The following is a 27,960-nucleotide window of genomic DNA, read 5'->3' as shown; positions in this document are numbered from 1 at the left end:
ATGAATATTACCATATAAATTAGTCAAACATTTTATTATAGAGTATATATTTATATCAAAAGCACAAAACGTTTTATTCTGAAAACCAGGAAGATTGTGATGTTACAGAAGTGTGATTCAGTAATTCCAGTCCATTTCTATGGGTACCGCGTGCCTCATCACCTCAGCTAAAACAAGGTGCAAATGAGCCCACGGTCACAGGTCTGATCACCACACGGGTCCCTTAGCATTACTTGGTTTCTCAAACTGGGACGTGTACTCCCCATGCCAGTCAGCTGTCTTCCAGATGCGTGCTGCTGCTCTCAGTGGGATCAGCCAAAGACTACACGGCCCCACCCCAGAGCCCACACTCCACCACGCAGAGGAGTCCTCCTCAATAATAAGGACTGCACAAGCACTGTCAGCTACTTCCAAGTCAAACAAATCGTCAAACGCCCTGGCACATCTGAAGTGACTTACACAGGAAGTAGTAAAGCTCAGAAGCATTCTATGAACTGACCTAAGGACAGAGAGGACAAATGTAGTGAAAGCCATCATTACCGACAAGGATCACCAAATTCTTTGAAGTAGTTGGTAGCTCGAGGCAGTGAGGTCTTCAAGATTTCTCCTGCCTTTAAAAAAAAAAAAGTCCTTGGGCTACATCAGAATGAACCAACCAACCATGATTTTAAAAGTCAGATTATTCTTCCTGTTTGTTCTTATAGGCCATTAGTATTCTTTTAAAACTTGCTCCCTGAGAGATCACAGACTATGTCAAGTAAAGAAATTAAGAGTGAGCTTGAAGTTATCTTATTAAAAAAAAAATCTAGATTAGCTTTATCACTTTTTATATTACTATAATCCTTAATATTAAGAAGTCAACAGGATAAAATTAACTTCTAAGTAATACAGTTTCGAGAATACATAGGGGGTAAAGTCAGTATGTATAAAAAATGATATTATACTCAAAGATTTAACTGATGGTGTCGAAATTACAAATGTAATATTTTAAAGGGAAAGACTTTAATGTTTACCACCCAGCTTATTTAGTAAAGATTATCCACTACTGATTTATTGCTTTTAATATGATGAAACACCAAATTTGACAGCTAAATTAGCAGGATACAAGTACATTTTATCTTTAATTATTTTTGGAGAATAGGACAGTACATATCCATATAAAAAAGGGACTGTAGCAGACGCCTCCTAGAATCAACCAGTTCTTGTAAACATTGCATTTGTGCAGATTTTCCTACTTTGATTCCAAAATTGAGAACAATAAGATTAAAGGCAAATTTAGTAGCCAAAAAAAAAAAAAAAAAGTCCAGTTTGACTTCCCACAACATATGGTACCACTCTCTTCTCTTCAGAAAAAAAAACAAAAAACCTAGCAGCACATAAAAAAAAATTTTACAAAACGTTTCAGTACTCTTTTCTTCCCTCCCATCAAAACCGAACAAAAATAAAGTGCAGCACCCATAAAAGTGTCAAGAAAATAGCCAAGTTCTTCCTTTCTTGTAACAAAATAGCACTTGGCCTCAGCAGTCTTAACCAAATCATACAGTGTCCATCATTTTGGATTCATCATCTTCTTTATGTACCACTGAGTTTAAACTGCAAAGAGCTGTACTGACAGAATACTGAAGATAATCTGGATTCTGGAAAACAAAACCAGAGGGAAGAAACCATGCATGATAACCAGTTTTACGTCAGGATATGCAACTACATGCTCAGTTTCACACTGTCTAGATGTCTGCAGTGTAGTGAACTATGTGGGAAAGAAAATGGACTCTGAAGTCAAACTTAGGTGGAAACCCATGAAGATAAAAGAAAAAAACAGGACCATTCAAAGAGGATGTGGCAAAGATGGAATGATACATGTTAAAAACAGAAATGTAATAAACTTTTTTTCCTTTTAACAAAATGGTGCAATTTAAATTATTTAGTCATATAAGGGTACATCTTTCATATAATTATATGTACAAAGCTACTGATAATTTAAAAGATAAATATGATGAGTCAGCAATGCGTTTTCAAGATTACAATCTAATTACCACAGTAAATATTAAAAATGCAAAACACTTAAATAAGGAAAAAATAACAATTACTGAGTAAAAGTTATAGTTACCTTCAGAGTGTATTTTGGTTTTTCAAAGGTTAGAAACAAACTCAAATGAGAAATTCCTAACCTTCTAAGAGGTACTTAGATCCACATATTAAAAACTGAGAATAAAAGAACATTTTAATTTTGATTTTTTTAACTCCTCAATATTCTGTCCATTTCTAAAGCTAAGAAGAAAACCTTACTTAATAAATGCAAAAACAAAACTGGTATTTGTTAAAGCACCATGACTAGGGACATAAGCCCTTAAAGACCCAGCACTTTAGGAAATTCTTCCCTAAGAATTCCACTTTATCTATTCAGTTGTTCTGAACGTCTGTCAGCTACTCCGCGTTTTGCCACGTCACCACCCAGTTTCATCTGCTTATTTAATGAACACCAATGAGGAAAATAGCCCAAAGGGATAGATGCCTTAAACCTTCCCATCTCATAAGGAGGCAGGATTTTCAAAAGATCCTCTTAATCAAGTACAATACGTGTGATTCCATTATTTTAAGAGTCAGAAAGCTAGCCAGAAGTTAGACTGTTCCCAATCCAGTCCTGATGAAGGCAGCGGCACAAACAGCTGAGGTCGGAAGACTGAGGGACGCTGGACCTCAGCTCGAGCCCTGCCTCCACCACCTAATGCAACGCAGTCCTGAAAGAGAAACTTAGCACAACGTAGTAAGGTTAAAAGCTGGTCTACAGGAAAAACCCAAGGTAACTGTCACAACACCTCTAAGAGGCCTTGGCTTAGTTCTCTCAAAACTAAGGATGAGGGCATGTGACTTATGTCACAAGATTGTTCCAACTGAAAAAAAAAATAGAAAGCTAAAGCGTTACCCAAATTTAAGTTTTATAAACAATTACTTAACTTTCATTACTTTATCCCATTCTCCAAAGAAACAGAGCTAAGACCTTTCCTGACAACGCAAGCGCAATTCCAAAGGCCCTCAGAACGGAGCTTCCACTTACTCTACCAAGACTGGACAGGAGGGCGTTCCTCCACGACTCGCTACGCATCTCCCCAGGGAGTGTAAAACCTATGAGGACACTTACGAAAACCTAATCCAAACTCAAACTGAACGGACTGCCCCGTATGCTCCTCGAGCAGCATTCCCAGCACATACACCCTCGTCCCAGTGATGGGGCCTATGTGTCCTGTGTCCAGCGTGCAGGTGCGTGAGTGCAGGGGACAGAGACCCAGACCTGAGCGATCAGCTGCACCGGCTACTGACTGACTCAGGCAGACTGCTCCAACTCCATGGGCTTCCGTTCACTCATCCATAAAAACAAATGAATCCGAAGCACAGGGCTTTGAGAAGATTAAATGAAACAACGTACAAAAGCGTTTTGCAATCTACAAACTGATACAATAAAAATGGGATATCATCATTATGGTACGCTTTTCTTCCAAAAGTTTTCCCTCAACCAGCTGACAGTCCTCTGCGCATCTAGCTGAAACTTTACACAGCCCTTCCCTCCCTCAGGAGGATTAGCCCAAGATGCTCAACTTTTCCAACCATGAGGAAGAGTCTGTTAGCCCAGATGAATTAAGGCTGAACAACCCTGATAATATCAGCCATTTAAAAGTGTCAAAACTGTATAATCCCAGCCCCTGCACCTTACAAATGTGACAGCAAGGGGTGCTTAGCAGCAGACCTCAGATGCTACTGATATCTGTGATAAGAACTTAGTTGTCTCAGCACCAGAAGCAGCTCTCTGATGATACAGGCCTGTTCTGTTTTAATGTAGATCTTTTCCCTCTTTTTTTTAAATAAAATTTTTTAATGTTTATTATTTTTGAGAGAGAGAAGAGTGTGCAAGTGGGGGAGGTGCAGAAAGAGAGGGGGAGACACAGATCAGAAGCAGGCTCCAGGCTCTGAGGTGCCAGCACAGAGCCCAATGCGGGCCTCGAACCCACAAACCACGAGATCATGACCTGAGCTAAAGTCAGCCGCTCAACCAACTGAGCCACCCAGGCGCCTTGATCTTTTCTCTCTTATGTTTAGAACCAAAGACATCCCTCGAACTCTTTTCTCCTTTGTACTCATTATGTGATATCTTAATTTTAAGAGATTCATGTATTGGACTTGGCAGTGGCCTACAGTCATAGAATTCCCTTGGAAAGACTACTCAGCTGTGGACGATTTCTCAAAGACTAGAAGAGAAAATCATTACCATATTTAAAGACATGAAGATACACTCTGTAGGACAGAGGCGGGAATATTGTTTCTATATCTAACCAGGAGACAGCATTACTACTTACGTAAAAATCAAGACCTTGATTATTTCTATCCTTGAGAACTATTATTTCTGGTTGAATATTATCATCTGTTTTCCTTAAACTGTCACTTTGGCCTTCAATTGATGTAAGTGAAATGGTGAAATTATAGAGTTATAGACACAGATATTGAAAATCTCAATTCCTACCTCTTTTGAGATTTAAAACTACAGGGCTCTCGTCACGGTGTCTTCTGAATGAGACTTCCCTTTCCACTATGCAGGCAACAGACTAAGCTGACTAAAGCTGGTTTTAGAATCTTGGGGTCTAGACAGGAGAGATGACTGGGCTCAATTAAAATGCCACTAAAATCAGCAGAGGCGGCGATTTTGTCGTGGGAACTTAAAACTGTAATCCATAGTATCAAACAAACGAGTGGTCTAACCTCTCCTTCTGACATAAATCTTTCATGCTAGACACACAACTTGATCTTGATCTCACATCAGAGGCCCAGACAGCTGTGGAATATTACTAGAAAGAGCAGCTTAGCATAAGGTGCATTAATGTACTAAACACGTTATGTTTGACAGGCAACGCCAACACTTAAGATAATATTAAATACACTCGTGTAACAAATCACCTTGGTTGCCGCTTACGTATGCTCTGAAGCTAATTTGTCCTAAGAAGCTCCTCACGGCACAGTTCTACTGAGAATGAGGTGTCCTCAGGAGCCACCTTAAGACGTTGAGGACTGAGATGACCAATAGGCAACACTTGCCCTTAAGAACACTTAGGTACGGGGGCCTGGGTGGCTCAGTCGGTTAAATGTCCGACTCTTGATTTTGGCTTGGGTCATGATCTCACAGGTCGTGAGACTCAGCCCTATGTCAGGCTCTGCATGGACAGCGTGGAGCCTCCTGGGATATTCTCTCCCCTCACCACCCAAACAAAACAAAGCAAAATAAACAATGCTTAGGTACAACTCAACTCTTCTATACTTAAAGAAGTGGAATTTAGTGTCTAAATACCCAAAAGAGAGAAGAAATCTAGTGACAAAACATAGCACGAGATGAGAGTTCTCTTTTGAGGCAACAATATTTATAATGATCTCATATATTACATGTAAGAATAGTCCAAAAGAACAAAAATCATGTGAACTAATAAATTTATAAAGTATTTACTTTTCCAACTTACTTGTGGTAAGGATTCTAATGAACCTATAGATCCAACACCAGAATGGGGAACATGATTCTGAACTGTCATAGGTTGAAAACTTGGTGATTGAGAATAAAGTCTGACTCTTGACTTGAAAGCTTCAAGTTCATTTTTGAATGCTTCAAAATAACCTTCTTCCTCTGCCTAGAAAACACAAAAAGACCATGAACTGTGTTTTTTAAGACTTCCAGACCACACAGTAAATTTTAACAAACATATATCAGATCTAAAGTGGAGAAAGTAAAGATAAGGTGAACAGTTTAAATTTATGGAGAAACCACCAAGATCCCTGTCAAATCTGTGAATACTAAGGATTGATTTCCTCCATCTCCCTCTGCGCCAGCAATATAAACAACACACGTGCACACACACACAAATATAATAAAAGAAAGTAGGTACTCTTGATATTTCTTGACTCTTGACAGGATCCACAGCACGCCTCATTGAACCTGTCACATTCATTCTCTTCCTTCCCACTGCCAACAACAACCAAGGGCTAGTCTTAAAACCTCCTAATTCTCCATCAATTAATGATGGGGCACTATTCACTGTTTATAGTAATTATAACTATTATAAATTATAATAAAGTTATAAAATAACTGTCTATAGTAACCCTCCATCTCTATACTCCCTATTTGTAAAACCATGAAAACCAAGTAAAATTCAATATTCACCTCCATTATGGAAATACCTTAGTGTTTTAGTGAAGCAAATACCTTTTCAATGTTATGGAGAGAAAAAAGTATGAATACTACGTTGCAGGAGGGAAACTCCCTCCAATCATGTACACAAAACAAGCAAGATTCTGATGTAAAACACCTAATTGGCAGTAGCCTCCACTTAGGTCTCCTCTACACTAACAGGACTTTAGGCTTTAAGCTCCGATGATGGAACAGATTTTGTCAAACTATCATCCCATGATATCCCTGGGCCCATTTGTGTGGAATGCTATTTTTTCTTTAATGCCGTCTAGGTCATGTGGACTTGTTATTTTTTTTTAAATTTTTTTTAATGTTTTTATTTATTTCTAGGAGAGAGAGAGAGAGACAGCGTGAGCAGGGGAGGGTCAGAGAGAGAGGGAGTCACAGACTGAAAGGCTCCAGGCTCTGAGCTGGCAGTCAGCACAGAGCCCGACGCGGGGCCCGAACCCACGAACCGCGAGATCATGACCTAAGCGAAAGTTGGACACTTAACCGACTAAGCCACCCAGGCGCCCCCATGTGGACTCGTTATTAACATTATATCCATACTAACCATGCAGACAACATTTTGTGCTGCCATTTTCTCTTTTTATGAATTTAACAGCCATTTCCTTAATTATAGCATTTCACCTTAATCAATAAATGGCACTTGTTTGGACACCCAGGACATTAGCCTACATATCCAGAGGTGCCCCTTCTCAAATGGCTATGCAGCTAGCTATTCAAGGAACCAAGTGGCACAACGGCTGGCTATACTGCGTGCCTAAGGCCTAGGCATTTAGGTCTGGAGAGACTGGACTGATTTTTGCTGTAAGTAACCCATGGGTCGCTTGCTTCATTTCTCTATGCTACTTTCCTAGCTTGTAAAATAGAAATAATAACCCTCATAAAATCTTAGGAGGATTTAACGAGCTAATCCATGTAAAGTTATAAGAATAGTACCTGGCACAAAGCAAGCACTCTAAGAAAGCTAGTTATTCCTTAATTTTAAAAAATTATGAACAACACAGTGCTAAGATTAAAGACTTTTCAGTTCTATTTTGACAAAGTAAATTTCAAAGGATAGACACAGTTTGGCTATATTCCATTATTCTATTAACAAGCACTAGTCCAAGCATAACCAATAATGTAAGGCAAAAAAGAAAGTATGGCTTCTATTATACTTATGTGTCAAGTGAAATTTAGAGTAGTCATCAGAAGCATAACTAAAATGCCAACTCCATCATTTACTCATTAAAAATCTACCGTTTGGGGAAGTTTTTCCACTTAGGCTGCACTTTAGAAAAGTTTAGAGCACTTAAGGTAGAGCTACTATCACTCTGATACATTAAAACTTAATACATTTAACTTAATACATTTTCCCCTGTTTATAAAAGAAAATATGTTCACTGTAGTATATAAAAAAGAAAATGGAAATCACTTATAATTCTCCCATCCAAGTATAATCAAAGTTAAACTTTTGGTATATTTCCTTCTAACATCTAATTGTGTATACTGAAATGTATCATATATACAAAAAAGCATGTTAAATGCGTATGTAGTTTATGGAACAAAATCCCACTATGTACCCAAAGAAATTAGGAAGTGGATCATTACTAGCATCTTACAAATCAGTTCCCAAGAGTGTTCCTTTTCCCTTCTCTGAGGTTACCAGTAATGTGACTTTCTTCTTCAGTCACTCCTTTGCCTCTGTGGTTTTACTGCTTACACATGTATCCTTCAATAGCATACTGTTCAGTTCTGATTGTTTTGGAACTTTATAAAAAATATAAAATATTTTTAAAAGATACTGGATATATCATTCTGTGACTTTTCTCTTCCCCCATATTCTTGCTTGTTCATCCACGGTGATGCTGGTTAATATTTTACCAAATGAATATCCCCCAGTTTATTCCCTCTACTGTCAAGAGACACTTAGTTGCTCCCAGGCTTTCGCTGCCATGAACAATTCTCCCCTGAACATTAGGTATGTGGGGCACATGGAGAGTGTTTCTCAAGGGCAGCAGTTCTCAAACTTTATGGTTTCAGGACCCCCACTCCCTTCACACTGTTGAAAAAATTGAGGAACCCAAGGAGCTCCTATTTATGTGGGCTATTATTTGTCAGTGTTCACTGTGTTAGCAATGAAAACCCAGGAATTAAAAAAAAATCTTATCTAAAATATGATAACAAACTCATTACATGTTAACATTTATAATACTTTTATAAAAAAAAACAACCCTATTTCTGAAACAAAAGTATTTAGTGACAAGTGTGACTGAACAGAAGACAGCTGGAGTCCCACATCTGCTCCTGTAACAAGCAACACGTCCGTGTCACCAGGAAAGCAGCGTTGACTCCAGGCCTCCCGCAGCCAGGCCCTGCAGACACAGGCCCTGGGACCCCAGCCGGGAAAGCTGCCCTCTAGCCTCCATGCCGAGGAGCACGGCCAGGAGCCAGCACTTGTTCAACTCGACTAGCAAGTTTTCCACAGCGGACGCACCAATTTATACCTCTATGAGAGTGAATGTGAATTCTTACTGTTGTTCTTGTACAACTTTTCAGTCATTACTAATCTGATGAGTGTGAAATGGTATTTAATCTTTCTAGACGTGTCTATTTTTCTTTAATATGGCCAATACATAGAACTTCTTTTGATTTTCAGCAAAGCATTTCTTCAGATCATTAAAAATTCTTAAACAGAATTTTATTTTATTTATTTTTTTAATGTTTATTTCTGAGAGAGAGAGAGAGAGACAGCATGAGCAGGGGAGGGTCAGAGAGAGAGGGAGATACAGAATCTGAAGGAGGCTCCAGGCTCTGAGCTAGCTGTCAGCACAGAGCCCGATGTGGGGCTCGAACCCACAAACTGCGAGATCATGACCTGAGCCGAAGTCAGACGCTTAACTGACTGAGCCACCCAGGCAACCCTTAAACAGAATTTTAAGGTCTGCATAATATTTTATGTACCACAGACTGTTTTTATCCATTCCTCTAGTCGTTAAGTTTTAGGTTGTTTCTGTTTTTTTCCATTATAAAAGTAATTTCTCTTTAACTGTGAGTTCTTTTTTTTTAGTTTATTTTTGTTAAACTGTGAGTTTATATACACGGAGGATACTGTACCCACACTATATTCTCAGCATCATAAGCTGCAGTCCTTGCATTCGTAGGCAGTCAATACTTACTGGCTGACTAAACGATACAGCACTCTAATTTTCCTGAACACAAATATTCATTTGAACAAGTGTACGCTGCAGTGTAGACAGCCTTTTATAGAGCTCCCTTAAGTTTAAATTAGCATGAAATCAGCAATGTAATTTTTTCCCCACTAGAAAATCTATAGGGTTTAGCCTGTTGCATTCTGGTTGGATGGCTTCCTTTGATGTATACAGACCAAAGAAGTCTCAGCTAAGACTTAACTTTGCCATTCATTTATTTTTAGTATTGCTGAGAGAGAGACAGAGACAGAGACAGAGTGTGAGCTGGGGAGCGGCAGAAACAGAGGGAGACACGGAATTCAAAGCAGGCTCCAACTCACGAACTGTGAGATCATGACCTGAGCTAAAGTCAGATGCTCAACTGACTCAGCCACCCAGGAGCCCCTTAATCTTCCCATTTAAAAACATTAAATAGCTACTTACTTTGGCTTTCTGGAAAAATAAACGAAAACACCCTCTTGGGTCCACATTACAGTTTTTGGCCATTTCCATAATAAACTGCATTACAACAGCTTGATGTGCTACTTGTTCCATTAGAGCCCCTTTCTGAAAACAGACATTAAAATTACCAAGAAATACCTCTGGAAATATATTTGATATTGTGCTTACTATCTGGATTTTAAAACATGATTTTCGAATAGGTTAAAACATGATTTTCAAATAGGTTCAACTAGGCATATGGGAACAAAGAAATGAGGCGGCAAAACTTGCCTACTGGAAAAGTTTCCATATGCTAACTAAAGCAACCATAAACATCCCCACAGTAAACTCAAGTAGATCTAAAGACAAAAAATTGTAATTCCATTTTATAATTTTCCTGTTTTCAATTTAAAGGAAGTAACATAAAAAAACAAAAAACAAAAGAAGTATACCAGAATTTCATTAAGGTTCCCAGAAACTCAAGGTTCACATAATACCTGTTCGGCTTCTAGATGAAAACACCATAAAATAAGATATTTAGCAGTTTCTTCACATACAAGGTGTGGATGGTCAGACAAAAATCTCTGACTATCATCCCATCGACTCAACATACCTGTAAAATAAAGGATTAAATCACAATTGTCAAACACTCTTATAAACAAAGAAATTATATTTTAAAATGATTAAAGACAATTCATATTACTACAGCAATATGTTATGGTAAAAGAGCAAACAAGGATAAAACTCTTAAAGCAATACCCAATATATTGGATATAGCTTCCAAAATTCACAGAAAGTTTTATTTCAAATAATTAGGTTAAAATAGGGTGACTGATTTAAAGCCAAAGATGCTGCGTCTGAGGAATGCCTGAAGTTCCAGGCAAACTGAGGTAGCTAGTCATCCTAAGCTGAAGTAAGCACATGTGATTTCAAGACACTCGGTATTATTTACTCACAGAATACAAATTTTCCTATTAGAAACATGGAAAAGAAAGCAAAACCTCAAGAAACTGTACTTAGCAAACAAAGACGTAATAAATGTGAAAAACCACAATATCTCTAATTTATTAAAAAAATGTCTAAATTGATAACGCCAAATGTAGACAGCACAGAAAATCAATCCAGTGGTTACTATAATACTAAACATACTTTAACCATTTAGTCATGTTTATAACACACAGAAAATAAAACCTTTTAGTTAGTTAAGCATACTTGAAAGCAGATGCCATTTTGCTTCAAAATACCAAGCTAATCCAAATTCCACTAAAGGTGTATCTTTATCTTTATCCAAATGAACAAGCAATGTGGTCCAAAGTCAATACCATCATGGAACCAGTGGAGCGTTCAGCTTTTAATTTTGTCCAGTGAGTTTTACACTTGAATAAATTAAGTATAACAATGTTAGCTTTAGACTGTTAAGACTCATCCAAAGAAGTCTGTATGTCACTGAATCATTATGGAAATCTTAGAATGTGGTCTCAAGTTTGGCAGTGAAATCTTTCCTCTAGATACAAACTGAACTTCTATATATTAAAGTTCCACATTAGAACACAAATAAGAACAAAACTGAGGACAAATGTCTTATTGACAAACACACATTTAGCAACACATGGGAATCAACTGACAATAAATGATTAATTTTTCTCATTAAAAAAAAAAGTGAGGAAGCATCTCTCATAAAGAGTTTCATAAGCTTTATAAAGTATTTTCCCAATGCTTCGGATATAGTGTTTAGGGCATTTTAAATTCTGAGAAACAATGATTTTGAAAGTTACTTAAAACTACTACTCAAGCTACAGTTAAAGAGTCTAATAACTTCTGAAGGTCAGAGCTAAAGAAAGCATAATCCTTATTTCCTACACTTGAGGCCATAAAATAAATCCTATGAAGCAGTTTTGCGCTAGCTTTGTTACAGTCCTGAAGAGGTATTTTCAACTCTACCCACCATCCACACAGAGAGCACTGCTTCTGTTTACTTCTCCATGGCAGCATCGTGAGTTACTGAGCCACCCAAATCCTATCCATTTTGGTTTCTTTTAGAGAAAGGATAATATGAAATGGTGAGTAACATTTATAGGGATCACGAGGGTGTCATTAAATGTTAAAAATTTCAAACTATCCATTTAATACCTAAGACAAAATTAACACTCGAGGTTGACCACAGCTTTTCTTTATCTGAGAAATACCTATCATCATTTGATTTTAAAAATGCATACTGATTATCATGAAATTGAGACGTCAGGTTACAGGAGTTCATACACACCTTTGTGGAAAGAGTGTGAAATTTTATGAACAAAATACTTCAAGAAAATCAATGGCTGTAGTGGAACCACACAACTGAAATTACGATAAGGGTATTCTGGAATTTGCAAACAAACTAATAAACAACAGAGTAGCACAATCTCTCATGGCAACTGAAGCAAGCTGACTCTAGAAACCAACGGCCTAGGTCCGGATTCTGGCCTTAACCCCTCCTATGCCTTGGCTAGCTCTATGCCTCCTTTTCCTTTTCCGTAACATAGGGCTAAAAACAGTATCTCACTCAGAGATTTTCTGTTGAGAATTAAATGAGTTAATACACATGAAGCATTTGGGACAGTGCCTGACAAGAGGGGACATACTAGGCAGTAACAACACAAAAGGGCACATTCATTCTTTCAGCAAATATTAAATACTTTGGTGAAGACTAATATAGTCATTTCAACTGGCCAACCAATCTCTGAATGCTTGAAAAACTTTATTTTGATGAATTAAAATACTTTAATTATGTGCTTTCACCTATGTATTTTCCTGAACATCTAAATCCCAAGCCATCCATCAGCTCTCAATATTCCACCTGATTCCTAAAATGGTCACGTAATACACACGACCTTACTGATTTCCCTTTTCTCTTTGCATTATACTTATACAATAACAGATTTGAATCCTTCAAAGTTTACTAATGATTTTCCTAGTGCTAAAAACATCCCAACAAGGTTGTGAATTTCTCAATGAAAGTTAAATAACCTCTTTTTCTGTATTTCCTGAGCCCCAGATCTCCTGAATTTCCAATCACCTACCACCAGAGATTTCTACCTACACGTTTGCACATAAACTCATCTTATTTGAAATCAAACCCATTTTTCTCTCCCTGCCATCTGCAATGCTTGGGAGGCTCCATGTCACCCACTCAAGAATTCTAGAAATTCCTCTAGACATTTCCATTCCTCCCACATCAAACTGATCACCAAGTCTTATGGTTATACTATTATAAACTGTTAATATAATGAATCATATTAATAAATTTTGCAATGTTAAGGCATCCTCGAATTCTTAGGATAAACCCTTTAAAAATATTTTTTCATGTTATAAAAATGATGTATATTCATTGTGAAGAATTTGAAAAATCCAGAAAAACCATCTGCAATCCTACAAGAGATTATTAATGTGAATGTTAACCCTCTAATGTATTTTCTGGGATTTTTTTTTTTTTTTTTAATTTTTTTAATGTTTTTTTTTTTATTTATTTCTAGGAGAGAGACAGCGTGAGCAGGGGAGGGTCAGAGAGAGAGGGAGTCACAGACTGAAACAGGCTCCAGGCTCTGAGCTGGCAGTCAGCAAAGAGCCCGACATGGGGCTCGAACCCACGAACCGTGATATCATGACCTAAGCGAAAGTCGGACGCTCAACCGACTAAGCCACCCAGGCGCCCCTGGGATTTTTTAAAGTAGGCTTCATGCCCAGTGCAGAGCCCAACGCAGGGCTTGAACTCATGACCCTGGTATCAATACCTGAACTGAGATCAAGAGTCGTACAGTTAACGGACTGAGCCACCCAGGGTCCCCGGGGCTTAATTTTTAATGACTTAAAGGAATAAAATTAGGCACCTGGGTGGTTCAGTCGGTCAAGTGTCCGACTTCAGCTCAGGCCACGATCCCATAGTTCCTGGGCTTGAGCCCTGCGTCGGGCTCTGTGCTGACAGCTCAGAACCCGGAGCGGCTTCGGATTCCGTGTCTCCCTCTCTCTGACCCTCCCCACTCCCTGCTCGTGCGGTCTATCTCTCTCTCAAAAATAAACACTTAAAATTAAAAAAAAAAAAAAATTAGAATCATATCATGCATATTAGTTTTCTATTCATTTCACACCACGTTCTGTTCAGGAGTTTTTAATAATAAATGTTTTTCAAGGCGCCTGAGTGGCTCAGTCGGTTAAGCCTCCGACTTCAGCTTAGGTCATGATCTCACGGTTCGTGGGTTCGAGCCCCGCGCTGGGCTCTGTGCTGACAGCTTAGAGCCTGGAGCCTGCTTCAGATTCTGTGTCTCCCTCTCTCTCTCTGACCCTCCCCTCCTTATGCTGTCCCTCTCTCTCCCTTTCAGAAATAAATAAAACATTTAAAAAATTAAAAAAATATATTAAATGTTTTTCAAAAAGGAGGATATCAATGTGGTTTTGAAAAGCAGTATGTAAGTGCTTACACTGAGGAGATGGAATATCTACCTTCAATACAAATGAGAAAGATCCCGTCATAGTATTTATGCAAACATTTACAGCTTTCAGTAAAAATTCCATTGACACCATCCTACGCAGATTCAAAAATGTTAAATCCCAGCTAACTGTGGCTGGAGGTGAACAGATGATGTGCCATGAGAAACTGTGTTAGATCATCAAAAAGCAGCTCTGATAATCACAAAGAAAATGAGATCAAAGATGCACAGGATGTGGAATAAAACTTCTGTGAAACTGAAAAGAAAACAGACTCTGTTGCTAAATTGGTATTTTATATTAAAAAAACATGAATTAACTAAATTAATAAATTAGATACAAATGTAGGGGGGAAATCCAAGATTTCATTGCTTAAAAATACTCCACGATGTGGCTGTACCATTTATCATTAGATGGTAAAGTCACATAAGTAAGACAGTCAACAAATAGCATGATGGAAATGTTAAGCACACGTGAAACCGCAGAGAAGTACCAGTGTCAGGCCCTGGAGCCACTCACAGGCCTGTGGCTCTCAGGCCCATGCCTTCCAAGAGTTGGGAATGCAACCCAAGTTTGGAAAGCCTCTGCTGGAAGCTTTAATTACAGCTGCTATTCCAGATGTGCTTACTTCGAAGAAGTGTTATCAATGCAGTCCTAATTCTGACAAATGCTTTCCCCTCCACCATAATAAGCACAGAGCACCACAAACATTTGCTTGCGCCCAGCGGGAACAACATTAAACTTTCACTGTGTTGCCTAAGCTCCTGTCTGCTCTGTGCACCATTCAGTCCACAGGGACATCCACCACCCATCATCCCGCATGCGTGCCAGCTGGTCCGCTTCAGACTGACGGAACCTGGTGAGCCGGAAGCGGCAGGTATCCCAGATGTCCTGGTAAGATACAAGCAGGCCGGAAAGGAGGAAAAAACATGTGAAAAATTTGGGAGCCTACTGCCTCACTAACATTTCTAGGGACCAAGGAGCTGTGGCAAGTAGGATATCTCCTCCAAGGAAAAAGCCAGTGTACATCTGCATTAAGAAACAGGCACAGTGTGAACCTGGGAGTAGCTATGAGGTCTGGTTGGCTCTGAAGACAATAAGGCTCTGGTTAGTGTTACGGGATGAGACACCCAACACCACTAGTGTTGGGAAGACCCAACAGGCAACGGCAAAACCCCTCCTTACTAGTCCTCTACGTGTGATGTCAAGTCAGCCTTTTTCCTCAGCCGCCTCCCTGCTTGCATAAGCTTTATAAATGCAGCGGTCTCCCTGGCACGCCTGACATTATGCAGACATTCAATGGCACGGGGTCTCCCCATTAAGGATATTCCAGGGCAGCCTCCCAACACCTAAACCGCCAGGAGCAGAAACAGTGCGTGGCAGTGCCATGCTTCTACCTTCTATCCATGTTTCTAGGGATCTGCAGTCCTACTCAGTGACTTACTGCCCACACCACATTATTTCCTGACCCAGAGATTCATTCCGCAACAAAAGACATGAAGACAACAGGCTCGTGAAATTCACTGGTCCTATAAAGATCCCCACCCTGAAGCAGGTGTCATGGAATGGTTATGTGTCTTACTGAAGACTCAAATAGTTGTAGTGCCAGATGGGTTACACCCCGTGAGGCTGGGTTATTTCCCACGCAAAACCGCTTCTTATTAAAGTACTCCGTTTACAGCAGCAGTGAGGGAACTGTTCTGCAGCAATAGGTCTCTCATGGCTCCAAAGCAGCCGGGGTGCCGTCTGGATGAGAGCAGCTCGAAGGCTGCGACCCTCCGACACGCTGCGGGACACCCAGGCCTAGGAAGCAAGGACTCCAGGAGGCAGTGGCAAATAGTAGCACAACTAAGACTCGTTAACAAAATTTTAAAAAGTAAACTCTGTTCATTTCTTCAGGTTCTATTCTTGACTTAATTCGAATACACAGCCTACTTTCTCTTTTTAAAAAAGAGAAAAATGAATCCTTTATGAATAAACTACATAAAAGGGGGGGGAAATCCAAAGTTGTAGCCACTGTTTTAACATAACTAACTGAAGGATGAACGAAATTCTTAATACTTAGGGGAAAAAAACCACCTTTGGAAACATATTTCCAAGTGTCACTTAATAAGCTTATTAACATATTACAAACGAAAACTACGTTTACTAAATTAACACATTACTAGGGAAGCACTCTCTCCCCGGGAGCGGCACCCTGCCTGCGCGGCGCCCCGTGCCATGTCCAGACTCTGCGCCCGCCGCCGCGCCCTCATCTACATGGGGACCTTCTTCAGTCTAGCTCAGATTTCACCTCCTGGGCGAGGTCCTCACATCGACCCCAAGCCCGCTGTTTTTCCTCAACAGGGAAAACTCATTCTCAGTATTCCGTATATATATTTCTATTCCTCTATTTATCTGAGTAGCAGCTGAAGGATCTGCATTATATAGAATTATATAGCAATTCTTCTAAAACCTCAAAATAATGAGTGCTAACCGTATCACCATAAAATAACCATGGAGGCAAAGAGGGAAAAAGAGAAAAAGCAAAGACCAGTTGGAAAAGGGAAAGAGGCTCTGGAGTAAACAAAGACTAGGTCTTAGAGGGGAGCAATACATAGTAACAGACTGAATTTTGCTTCTCTTCACAACTTAGTTTGCTGTCAACTTATTATCAAAAAAAAAAAAAAAAAGTCTAAAACAAGAGCCATACAACTGCGCCAACGGTGGCTACCCAAACAGAGCTTTGTCACTTATATTCTTTTTGGTTCCCATTTTAATAAATATACTTTTTGTATACATATTTATGATACCACTTTATAAAAGAAGGAAACTAAGCAGTAGACTTACCAAAATGTCTGATTTTTTGTTCATATTTCTGCATAAATGATTTTGATTTATCTTCATCTTCTATTTCTTTTCTTTTATCTTGATTAATAAAACTCTAAGGAAAAAAATCTTAAGGTTAAAATCACACTTTATATACTGCCTGAGTCTTCTTTCTCAGATACCGAATGCCTAGCAATCCTTCTTATAAACACTATAAAGAGATGGTACAATATTATATTGATATTATATCATTAAACTTATCTGTTAAACTCGATTAAAAAGTTAAAATTTTCTGTACTAGAGTTTCATCAGGTTTTTAAAAACGTGTGTGAAAATTATAGAATTTTAGAAATCATACAAAAAATTCCCTTTTAAAGCACAGAGAGATCCTTTACACGAATATACATTTTGCATTATTTATTCCCATTAAATATTTGCAACTCTAGTCGAATCTTTGGAGTTCTTGCTGGAAAGAAACTTTTTCAAAGCATATAGCCAATAAAGTATATCTGATATAACTTCTTTGCTAAGACATAAGCCTAAAATAGACCCTTTGTTGTAAACTTTTCTTAGGAAAAGCCAAACAATTTGATTCTGAAATCAAGTACAAATTTTTATTAAGGAAGTGCTTATTCAATTAAATAAGGCATAAAGCAGATCAAGATGAAGTTTTTATCTAGCCAGAAAAACTGGCAGGACAGTTTCTCAGAACATTCTGTGATCACATTTAAACCTCGAGATCATTACTGCCAAAAATGAACATTGCAATCCAGCTCTCTGCCAGTTTATAATCTGAAAGCACACAAATTTATGTTTCAAAATAAAAGCATTTTTCTTTTATATAGCCTGCCATCTAGACTAGCACTGTCCAACAGAAATATAATCCACGTCATAAATATAAAGTTTTCTATTATAATGCCACATTAAAAAGCAAAAAGAAACAGATGAAATTAATAACATATTTAACCCAACATACCCAACTTATGATTTCAACAGGAAAGCAAGACAAAAAAAATTATTAATGAAATATTTTATTCTTTTTGGTACTAAGTTATCAGAATCTGGTATGTACTTTTCACTTCCAGCAGGTCTCACTAGCCCCACACCAAGCACGCAATAGCGCATGTGGCTAGCGAGCTGGACAGCACAGGTCTAGACCGGTCCTCTCAAGTCTCAAGCTCCCAGACAAAATCAATGTACGGTTTTGAGCAAATGACTGGAACATAAAGATAATCCTAATTAATCTGTGGTATAAATGTAGGCTATGTTATAACCCAAGTTCAAAAAAAACCACAAAACAAACAAAAAAATCAATTAATAGCAGAGACAAATGAAAATTTTTTCTTTGTGACCACTGTGTTTGGAGACATTAACTTTGTAAAACTAAGAAACACTGCTTTGACCATTCCCTCTAAAAGAAAAAAATTATTTAATAGTTACGGTGCATAAACGCAAACCAGAAATAAAGTAAGTGCCATGAAGACACACCTCTTAGAACAATATATATAAACACACAGGTATGTGAATCATTCAGATAAAGAATGATCTTGGTGTGTGTTGGGGGGTAAATAAATATATACTGGCATGAATACATAAAAAGTCTAGAAGGATACAATTTACTATTAACAGTGCTTACCTCTGGGGAAATGAAACTGGAAGTGAAGGAAGCCTTTCAATTCTATTTTACATACTTGTGTATTGTTTTGTTTTTAAATTTTTTTGAGGGGAGGATGGGGGGAGGTGGGCATGAGAGGAGGGGGAAATGGGGAGGAGGGAAGGCGGGGGAGGGGGAGAGGAGGAGAGGGAGGGGGAGAGGGAAAGGGGGAGGGGGAAGAGGGAAAGGGGGAGGGGGGAGAGGGAAAGGGGGAGGTGGAGGGGGAGAGGGGAAAGGGGGAGGGGAGGGAGGGGGAAAGGGAGAGGGAGGAGGAGAGAGGGGAAGGGGGAGGGGAGGGGGGAGAGGGGGGAGGGGAAAGGGAGGAGGAGGGGGGAGAGAGACAGAGGGAGAGAGTGACAGAAAGAGAGAGACAGAATCCCAAGCAGGCTCCATGCCCAGCACAGAGCCTAATGCAGGGCACCATCTCACGACCATGAGATCATGATCTGAGCCGAAATCAAGTCAGATGCCTGACTGAGCCACTCAGGCACCCTTGTTTTTTTTTTTTTTAATAAGCATGTTGCACTCACACAATTTTTCTCAATGTAATAAGGCACTGACTGAACTACTGGTGTGCACTTAACCTGTGTGTATGACCTGCTGCAGTAGAACTAGGGCTGGTCTCGGGGAAGGAAATTAAAAGTGCTTCAGAGGGGAGGCTGAGAGCGGCTGCTGGCACAGAAACAAATAGTGTTACAGACTGAGAATCGAGAGTAATGATGGTTAAAAATAAAGTGAATATGGACTTACACAAGAAAGAGCCGTCCATCCCTGAAGCTTTAAGAGTTAAGTTTAGTACAAAGAAAAAGAAGTACTACTTTACCGATGAGTAAAAATGAATTTCATTGCCCATTTTTTCTTCAGACACAATAGTCAAAGAATAAAGCCTACATACTCCAGGGAGAAACAGAACACTACTCTTAATAACTACTAACATGGCAAAGTACTGTACTAGTCCTCTCGGTAACGCTGGAAACGCTCAATCTGGATTATGGATTACTACCTTCGGGTTACTAAATACACACTGGTAAGTAACAGTGAAAAGGCTACTTAATAAATCCAGTATCTACACATTAGTGTTACAAAGCGGACAGCAAGCCGACAGAACAGCAGAAAGCTCTCGTAACATCTGAGCGGTACCATATGCCAGGCCCTATCCTATGGGCTTTTAAGGCATTACCATATTCAGTCTTCATCCCACCCTTTACCACCGAGGAAGCTGAGGCTTACAGAGGGTAAGTGACTTGCCCAAGGTCACAAAGCCAGCAGCATGTGACAAAGCGGAGATTCTGAGGCAGTGTGATTCCAGAGTTGACGCTTACAGTCAGTGCGCTACGCTTCATACCCAGTGCCACACAGTCACGTCACGACCACGCACATTTGACACTACTGGGGACACAGGTTCCCTGTAACCAACACTTTCATCAGCTGTCAAAACTGTACGCAATTCACAGCATTCTGCTGCTTTGTTACCAGGTGTGCACAACCTGTCTGTACCAACACTCAGTTTCTTCTTTCATTACGATCCAATCAAGAGTCTTACCTTATTAAAAACATCCTTGCTAATGGCATCCATGTTCCACAGACACATTCTCTCTCTCTGTATGAGAGCCTCTTCTTTCTGCCGCCACTCTTCCTCACGTTGCTTCAGCTCTGATACTGCTGTTTGTGCTTTGGCATGTTCCTGATCCAAGGACTCCGAGTTATGCAGGGCTAGGCTACCAAGTTTCTGCTGAGCTTCCGCGAGATTCCATTTGCACGCCACAGAGCTCTTGACAAACTCTTTCTGCTTTTGGCAAGCCAATTCAATTCCATGGCTATACATCTGGATACAAAACAATATTGTAAGAAACCAAGAAGGCAATGGATATGTTTGTGCAGTGTGACTCTATTTTCTTTTGGTCAAGGACTTCTGTATGGTGTTTTTGGTACACAGGTACTCTGCCCCTGTGTATGCAATTACACTTTTCTATCACAGGCTTTCTTTCATCAGCTGGAGTCTAAGCTCCTTTGTTAATCTGTACCACTCCCTTGACAACTAACAGCAGCAAAAAGCCTGAAAATTAGCACAATGTTCTGCATATAGCTGGTGCTCAAGAAACATTTGATTTATAGCTTCCGAGTCCTGAAACAGCACAATATTGAGAACAACAGCTTAAATCTAGTTCATCACCTTACAGCAGGCCGAAAACCAGATTTTTAGAGTGTTGTTCTAGAAGCTCTTTACTGCAAAGAACCTCTTATTTAGAAGTAATCCCTTCTTGGTTTCTATTTTCTTTTTGTATTATCTCAAACCGTGGTGATCTGAGAAGTTCTTACTGGGAATTTCTATTTATAACAGATTCTATCACACAGATAGATAGTCTTTAACTTAATCCTAGTCAAAATAGGCAAAGTTATTTTAAAACAACAACAACAACAAAACTGGTCCACCCTGATGACTGTTCCACTCAGAAGCAACAGTAATTAGTTATAATATTTACCGAACCACTACATGTAAGGCACTTCAGTGAGTGTTTAATTCCTTATATTCCTCAGCTCTATAAAACAAAAGCTGAAGCTACGCTCTTTGACTTCTCAGCCAAAATGCAGACCAATTTCAAACGACGTATTCAGAACAACTTTACTTTGATCTGTTCCCTCATCTGCATCACTAATCAAGTCCTAATAATTTCAAACCTCAACTATATAAATACAGCCTTTCTTATCTGAAAGTCATCTCTACTCTACAAGACATGGAGTTATCTTTCCAAAAACCAAATCTGATCACTTTACTCATTCCTAAGAGTCCTGGGATAAAGCACAAATACAGTCCTTCACGATCTCACTTCCTACTATCTCTGTAGACTCAGTTCCAGTGACTCTCCTGGTCTGCTTACTCTTTCTGTCCCCCACCCCTTTCAGTGTGGCAACCCTGCACCCCCCAACTCCTATCTCCATTCCAGATTCTGGCATCACTTCCTTAAATTTTCTCTAACTCCTTCCTTTCCCACCCAAGGTCTGCATGCTTCTTAGTGGTGTTTTCACACAATATTATGCTTAATTGTCTACTCAACTATCAGCTTCTCAAGGGCTAAAATTCCATAAATCTTAGATGAATAAATGGTTTCTTCACTTCTTGTAACAGACTAGTGGTGGCAAAAATACTGAGGCAAATAGCACTGAAGGTCTTTACTTTTGAGCAGAGTCTTAGATTTCTACTGCAGCAAATATGGACATTGTTGCTATTCAGGTTTTATTTACTCATTTTAGTGGGTTTTGAGCCCCCTTACCACAAGGTCCTAATCAACCAAGAAAAAAGAAAAGGGGGGGGGGGCGGAGAAAAATGAAGCTATATAAAATTTATTTAAAAAGAAAAGACAAAAGTATTCTAAGAAAGGCATACGGACAAATGGAAATACCCTGCATTTTCAAATTATGTGGGAGCAAATATTCAGGTTTCAAATCAAACACAGAAATCTTATTTCCAAATTCTAAAAATGATTCATGTTTACATTCTTCTCCACAGACTACACAGACAACATCTGGCATCTGAGCAAACTATCCAACATGCACTGAGATGATTAAAAAAAGAAAAAAAAAGGTCATATTTTACCTGTGAATATATTGAGGTTTTAGGGGACCATTAAAATGAGTATATTTTAATGAACATAAATTCAAAAAAGGAACTGCTGGCATTAGGTTTACTAATATCACTTTACAATTAAAAATGCTCAAACCGGATCTCTAAATCCTGAATTGCCTTTCAGTTTAATTGGATCTCAGAATGTACATCACATATGACATGAAGATGTCTAGATTCCCCATGTCTGGTAAAATTAAATCGGAGCTGTTTTTGAAAAAATTATTAAAATGCTTATACTTTTAATTTAACATTTCATTCTTTCCAAATATTCCGATCCAAAAATTTAAGTCCTAAGGCCAGCAAGTTACAAGTAAGTTGGTTATAAACACGTGGACATATTTAGAATTAGACACTTTGCGAAATGTTAACACCAAAGGTAGTTTCTGCCTTATGGTTTTACATTACATCACAGGATGGGAAGTGCAGCAGGTAGGAAAAAACATTGTAGCAGGAGTCAGAAGTGGGTGCTAGTTTTAATTCCGCCACTAAGTAGCTATAGAGTCTCAGAGAAATCACATCTAATGAAGAAGGTAAACCTGTTTACTTACAAAATTACCTCCAGCTAAATAAGCTTCTAATTCCAAGTGCACAAGTAAAAAGTTAATATACAGATATTTTCAAGTTTATTTAATAATCTCTACACCCGGTGCGCCTGGGTGGCTTAGTCGGTTGAGCGTCCGACTTTCGCTTAGGTCACGATCTCGCGGTTCGTGGGTTCGAGCCCCGCGTCGGGCTCTGTGCTGACTGCCGGCTCAGAGCCTGGAGCCTGTTTCAGTCTGTGACTCCCTCTCTCTCTGGCCCTCCCCTGCTCATGCTGTCTCTCTCTCTCTCTCCTAGAAATAAATAAAACATTAAAAAAAAAATTAAAAAAAAAATAATCTCTACACCCAAGATGGGGCTCAAACCCACGACCCAGAGATCAAGAGTCGCATGCTCCTCCGATTGAGCCAGCCAGGCACCCCTCACAGATAATAAAAGTTCAGAGTTTATCTTAGGTTACTTCTGTGATTCAACCACAAGGCGCTGAAATTCTGGAGACCTTTTATTCTCTCCATATGCCTTCAAAACTGACAAGAGCAGCTGCTATTCATTCCTCCCCCTCCGTAACACATTCATTATATGCTCAGAGAACACATTTCGTATATAAAGATGACACTAACGATTCATAATTAGGGGGTGACTGCTAACCTACCGACTCCCATTCTGTCCTCCTAAAAAAGGTCTTGCACCTTCCCAGAGACTGGCTGGCCCAAGTACAGTCTGGGGTTATGAAACAGCATTTTTCTCCGTGAAGCCAACTAACGCAGTGTGCAGGGCACAGGACCTTACACTTATTAGCACATGATTTCAGTAACTCATCTTCACCAACAGTCAGCAGGATGAGCCTAGAGAAAAGCTGGTAATTCAGTGAAGCTCTCAGGGACCCCGCTTTGCAAGAAGCCTGGAAAGTAGGCACATCTATAACCCGTTTCTCTGGATGTGAGTGTTTATTTAGTCTGTGTTCCTGAACTATTCTTCCAAAACACACCCAGATTAGGAGAGAAACCAGGACAAGGTGATGAGTATGTAAACACTCCCTAAGATAGGACCCAGAAAAAAATCCTAAATGGTACATCGTTTGGGTAAGTTTCAGAGGGAAGAAGGCAGGATTGAAAACCACAAGTAGCACCAGGAATCTGAGGAAGAACTCCGAAGAAAACAGCAAACGTGCGCCTGTATGTTTTCGCTGGAGAATGATGTGGAGCAAAACTAAAAACATAACAGGAGGGGGGAAATGGTCACATTAATGCGACAGATTTACACCACCCTCCAAAGCGAGGTTGTACGGAATTTATGCAGATGTCCAAAGTCAGTGAAACCGGATCCTAAATCTGTATAAAGTCAGGAGCTCAGTGAACTATTGAAACACAACCAACCATTCAATGCTAACTATGAAGTATGCACAAGTAATAGAGCCTTCCGGAGAATAAAGTGCTCGGATAAAAACACGCACGAGGAGACAAAGGGTCAACGTTAGAGCGTTAGCCGCCCCAAATCTGGGTGCTGGGCGCGGGGGGGGGGGGAGCCAGGACGTCTCCCCAGGATGGGATGAAATTAGCCAAGAGCCAAGGTAAAAAGCTGTGCGTGGAGGTGGAGATAGGGAATGTATGGCCAGCTCTTCTTAAAGCCCTCAAGAAGATGCTACAATAGCCGTGGGATGACATCAAGCCCCTGACCCCCGGGGGTGAGATGGGGACGCGGAACAGGGCACAGGGAGGGTCGCAGGGCAGGGCCGCACCGCTCCCCAGGCCGGCGCCTCCCCATCACACGCCGCTTCCCCCGCCCGAACGCGGGACCCCTCTCACCTGGGCGCCGCCGCCCGGCAGTTGCGGGCAGCGGGGCGAGCTGGGGGACACGTCCAAGTCACTCTCTTCCTCCGCCTCACCCTCCGCCCGAGGGAGGCTCCACGGTCCCGGCGGCGGCCACGGCTGCTCCATGTCCGGCTGCCCCCAGCCCTAGACCCGCCACTGCCAACCGACTTGGCGTGAGCGGAACCTGCTGCGCGGAGCCAGCAGCCCCAGCCGGCCGGGGCCGTTACCCAGAATGCCTCTGCCGGCCGCGGTGCCGACGCACACCCCGCGCAGGCCTGGGCCGCGGACGGCGGAAGAAGACGGCCTGGCTTGGATACGTCACTTCCTGCTGGGGGTGGGGCGGGGGCAGGTTCCGGGCGTGCGTGAAGGGGCTGGCCCCGCGCTTCTCGGTGAAGACCGCGTTCTCTGAAACCTTCGGGCGCTGCCGGCGGAGCCCCGAGGGCGTTGCGGGGCACGAAGTGTTTAGTTGTGGCCTACTGTCCCGGACACCGCGACGTGCCCTGTCCCCTTCGCGAGTGGCGGGCAGACGGCAGCTCCTTTCTCCACGTGGGTCTGCAAACTAGCAGTTCCGAAGCAAGGGGGGGGGCGGAAAATGGGGGAGAATTTGGAAAAGCAGAGCCAAGCGTCGTGAGTTGGGCGAAGCGTGGCCGGGAGGAGGAGAGCGTGGACGATCAAGTTGCCGAGGAAGGGCGGCTGACGAGGACGAGGGCGGGGCGCGAAGCCTGTGTTCTGGTTCTCTCTCCGGGGCCTGAAGACGAGGAGACACCCGCCGCGGGCCCACGTCACACATTTTTAGGAGACGAGCTGTGATCAGGGGGCCTAACGTAAAAGCGTGTTTGGGTAGCACCCGTACCACAGAGACCCAGATAAAAACGAGACGCCATTTTTTTCCATCTCACAGATCGACGAACTTTGAAGTTGGTCGATACCGAGTGCTGACAAGATGTGAGGAAATGCTTGTTCAAAAAGCATGTGATTTGTGTAACCTTTTTGGAGAGGGTAGTTTGACAATGTCAGTGGCTTAAGGGCTTTGACTCAGCAATTTCACTACCAGGGAATTATCCAGTTGTTATTTTGGTCCAGTACCCAATGATTTATCTACCAAGATGTTTATTGCAGCATTCCGTGTGTGTGTGTGTGTGTCTATGTACGTGGCAAGGGAAAAAAACCAGGAAACAATCTAATTACCCATCAATAGAGGAACTTAAATTATAGTATATTAATACAATACTATTATCAGTCTTTAAAAAGAGTAGATAAGTATGTACTGATACAGTGCATACAAATATACAAATGTGGGGAGTTAAAAAACTTCCAGTATTATATACTTGTGTGCATATCTATATATACCTTTCAAGAGAATGGTCCAATTTGTGTGATCTCTGTCCTGGAGGGTAAACAAGAATTGGTTTTTTTTCAAGAATTGTTAATGATGGTGGGTGAGGCTGGGAGGAACGTTTCTGAGTTTCTTTGCTTTTCATTTTTGGCTTTCCTATGTTAAGCTGTTTGGATATTTTTCAGTGCATATATACGTTAATAATTTCAAATAAAAGTTGAGAAGCACTGTCCCTAAACCTTTTGGGTTAGAAAAAGCCAGAGGAGAAAACAGGGAGGAAGAAAGGGAGAACACTTTTTTTTCTCTGTTTCCATGAAGGCACAAAGTGCTTTGAGCAGTGCCTGGCTTAAAGTAAGCTCAGGGGCGCCTGGGTGGCTTAGTCGGTTAAGCGTCCGACTTTCCTTTAGGTCAGCCTGTTTGTCTGTGACTCCCTCTCTCTCTGACCCTCCCCTGCTCACGCTGTCTCCCTCTCTCCTAGAAATAAATAAAAAATATTAAAAAAAAAAGTAAGCTCAATATAGGGGTGCCTGGGTGGCTCAGTCGGTTAAGCATAGGAATACAGCCCAGGTCGTGATCTCACAGTTTGTAAGTTTGAGCCCGGTGTCGGGCTCTGTGCTGACAGCTCAGAGCCTGGAGCCTGCTTGGAATTCTGTGTCTTCCTCTCTCTACCCTCCCCCGCTCATGCTCTGTCTCTCTCAGTCTCAAAAACAAAACAAAAAAATATTAAAAAAAAATTTTAAGGTGAGCTCAATATAACTGTTAGGTATTGTTATTATTGGTTTTCCTCTTATTTTCTCACTACTTCTCAGGCTTTTTGGCAGTCTCTTCCCCTTCTAAATGACCTCTAATTTTAAAGTTCCTCATATTTTGGCTAGTGGAGAGAACCTTGTCTGTTCCTGGGGCTTTAAATAACATCTGTGTATTGACAACTCCCTAGTTGAAATTCAAGCCCTGACCTAACCCCAGTATTTCAGACTCATATGTCTGCTTGCTGACTTGACATCTCCCTTTGAATGCACATCTTAAATTTAACATTTCCTTTAAAAAGCCTCTCTTGATACCGCTCCTTCCCCAAACTTCTTCCTATCTTCTCCATATCAATAAGCAGCACTACCACCAATTCCAAAAGAGGGCGGCTTTAATTCATCCCCTCTCTCGCCTCCCATACGTGAACCAACGGCAAATCTTGTTATTGTTTCCCTCACACACCTCTTGAATCTGCCTACTCTCCAGCTGTCATGCTTCCTCCCTAGCCCAGGACACCATGGTCCTTCCTCAGGACCACTATACACTACTAGTACTCTTATCTAGTCTTTGATGCCTCTGTTTCATTTTTGCTCCTTACAAATCTCTTCACACAGTTGCCAAAGAGATTTGAAAGTATGTGTCTATAAATCACATGGTGCCACACCCCTGCTGTCTCATTTAAGGGCTTTCAGCACAAATAACAGAAACCCCAGCTAACGGAAACTTAAACCATAAGGAGAGTTATTTTCTATTTAACAAAAAAGGGTGAAGATAGGTGTTCTCTGGATTGGCTTAGAGGTTTGGCGATGTCATCAAGGACTCCAGTTCTTTCTATGCTTTGCACCATCCCAAGTCTGTTGACCCTCATTCCCAGGCCTGTCATGGTGCAAGATGGCTGCCACAGCTCTGTACATCACATCAAAACATGACAACAGCCAATACAGGAAGAGCGAGGCAGCAAACAGCTTTATTTACTTGTGGCTCTACTATTAGACATAAAATGTTTCTCAGAAGCTTCCAGTGATTTCCCCTTATAGCTCATTGTCCAGAACTGGCTTAAATAAATTATGATTCATTCCTCAGAACTAGATCCATTGCCACCCTAGTAAAACTGGGGCTCCGTTAGCAAGGAAGAGGTCTT

The 27,960-nt window shown here is 40.7% G+C and overlaps 1 protein-coding gene across 1 annotated transcript; it reads right to left on the bottom strand.

The window, feature by feature from the left end:
- Window positions 1–7: 7 nt before the first annotated feature.
- On the bottom strand, window positions 8–25,014 carry CDC37L1 (cell division cycle 37 like 1). Its single transcript, XM_039230854.1, has 7 exons — window positions 24,731–25,014; window positions 20,304–20,585; window positions 17,128–17,221; window positions 10,335–10,450; window positions 9,841–9,963; window positions 5,499–5,663; window positions 8–1,637 (listed from the first exon to the last, which is right to left on the bottom strand). Exons 1-7 carry the CDS (start codon window positions 24,860–24,862, stop codon window positions 1,536–1,538), a joined length of 1,014 nt encoding a protein of 337 aa, XP_039086785.1. The 5' UTR covers window positions 24,863–25,014; the 3' UTR covers window positions 8–1,535.
- Window positions 25,015–27,960: the final 2,946 nt, after the last annotated feature.

This window comes from Hyaena hyaena, unplaced genomic scaffold (genome assembly GCF_003009895.1).
Source record: "Hyaena hyaena isolate Hyena2069 unplaced genomic scaffold, ASM300989v1 scaffold_51, whole genome shotgun sequence".
Taxonomy (NCBI): Eukaryota; Metazoa; Chordata; class Mammalia; order Carnivora; family Hyaenidae; genus Hyaena; species Hyaena hyaena.
The sequence above is the reverse complement of the archived record's forward strand: the minus strand, read 5'-3'. Positions and strand labels throughout refer to the sequence as shown.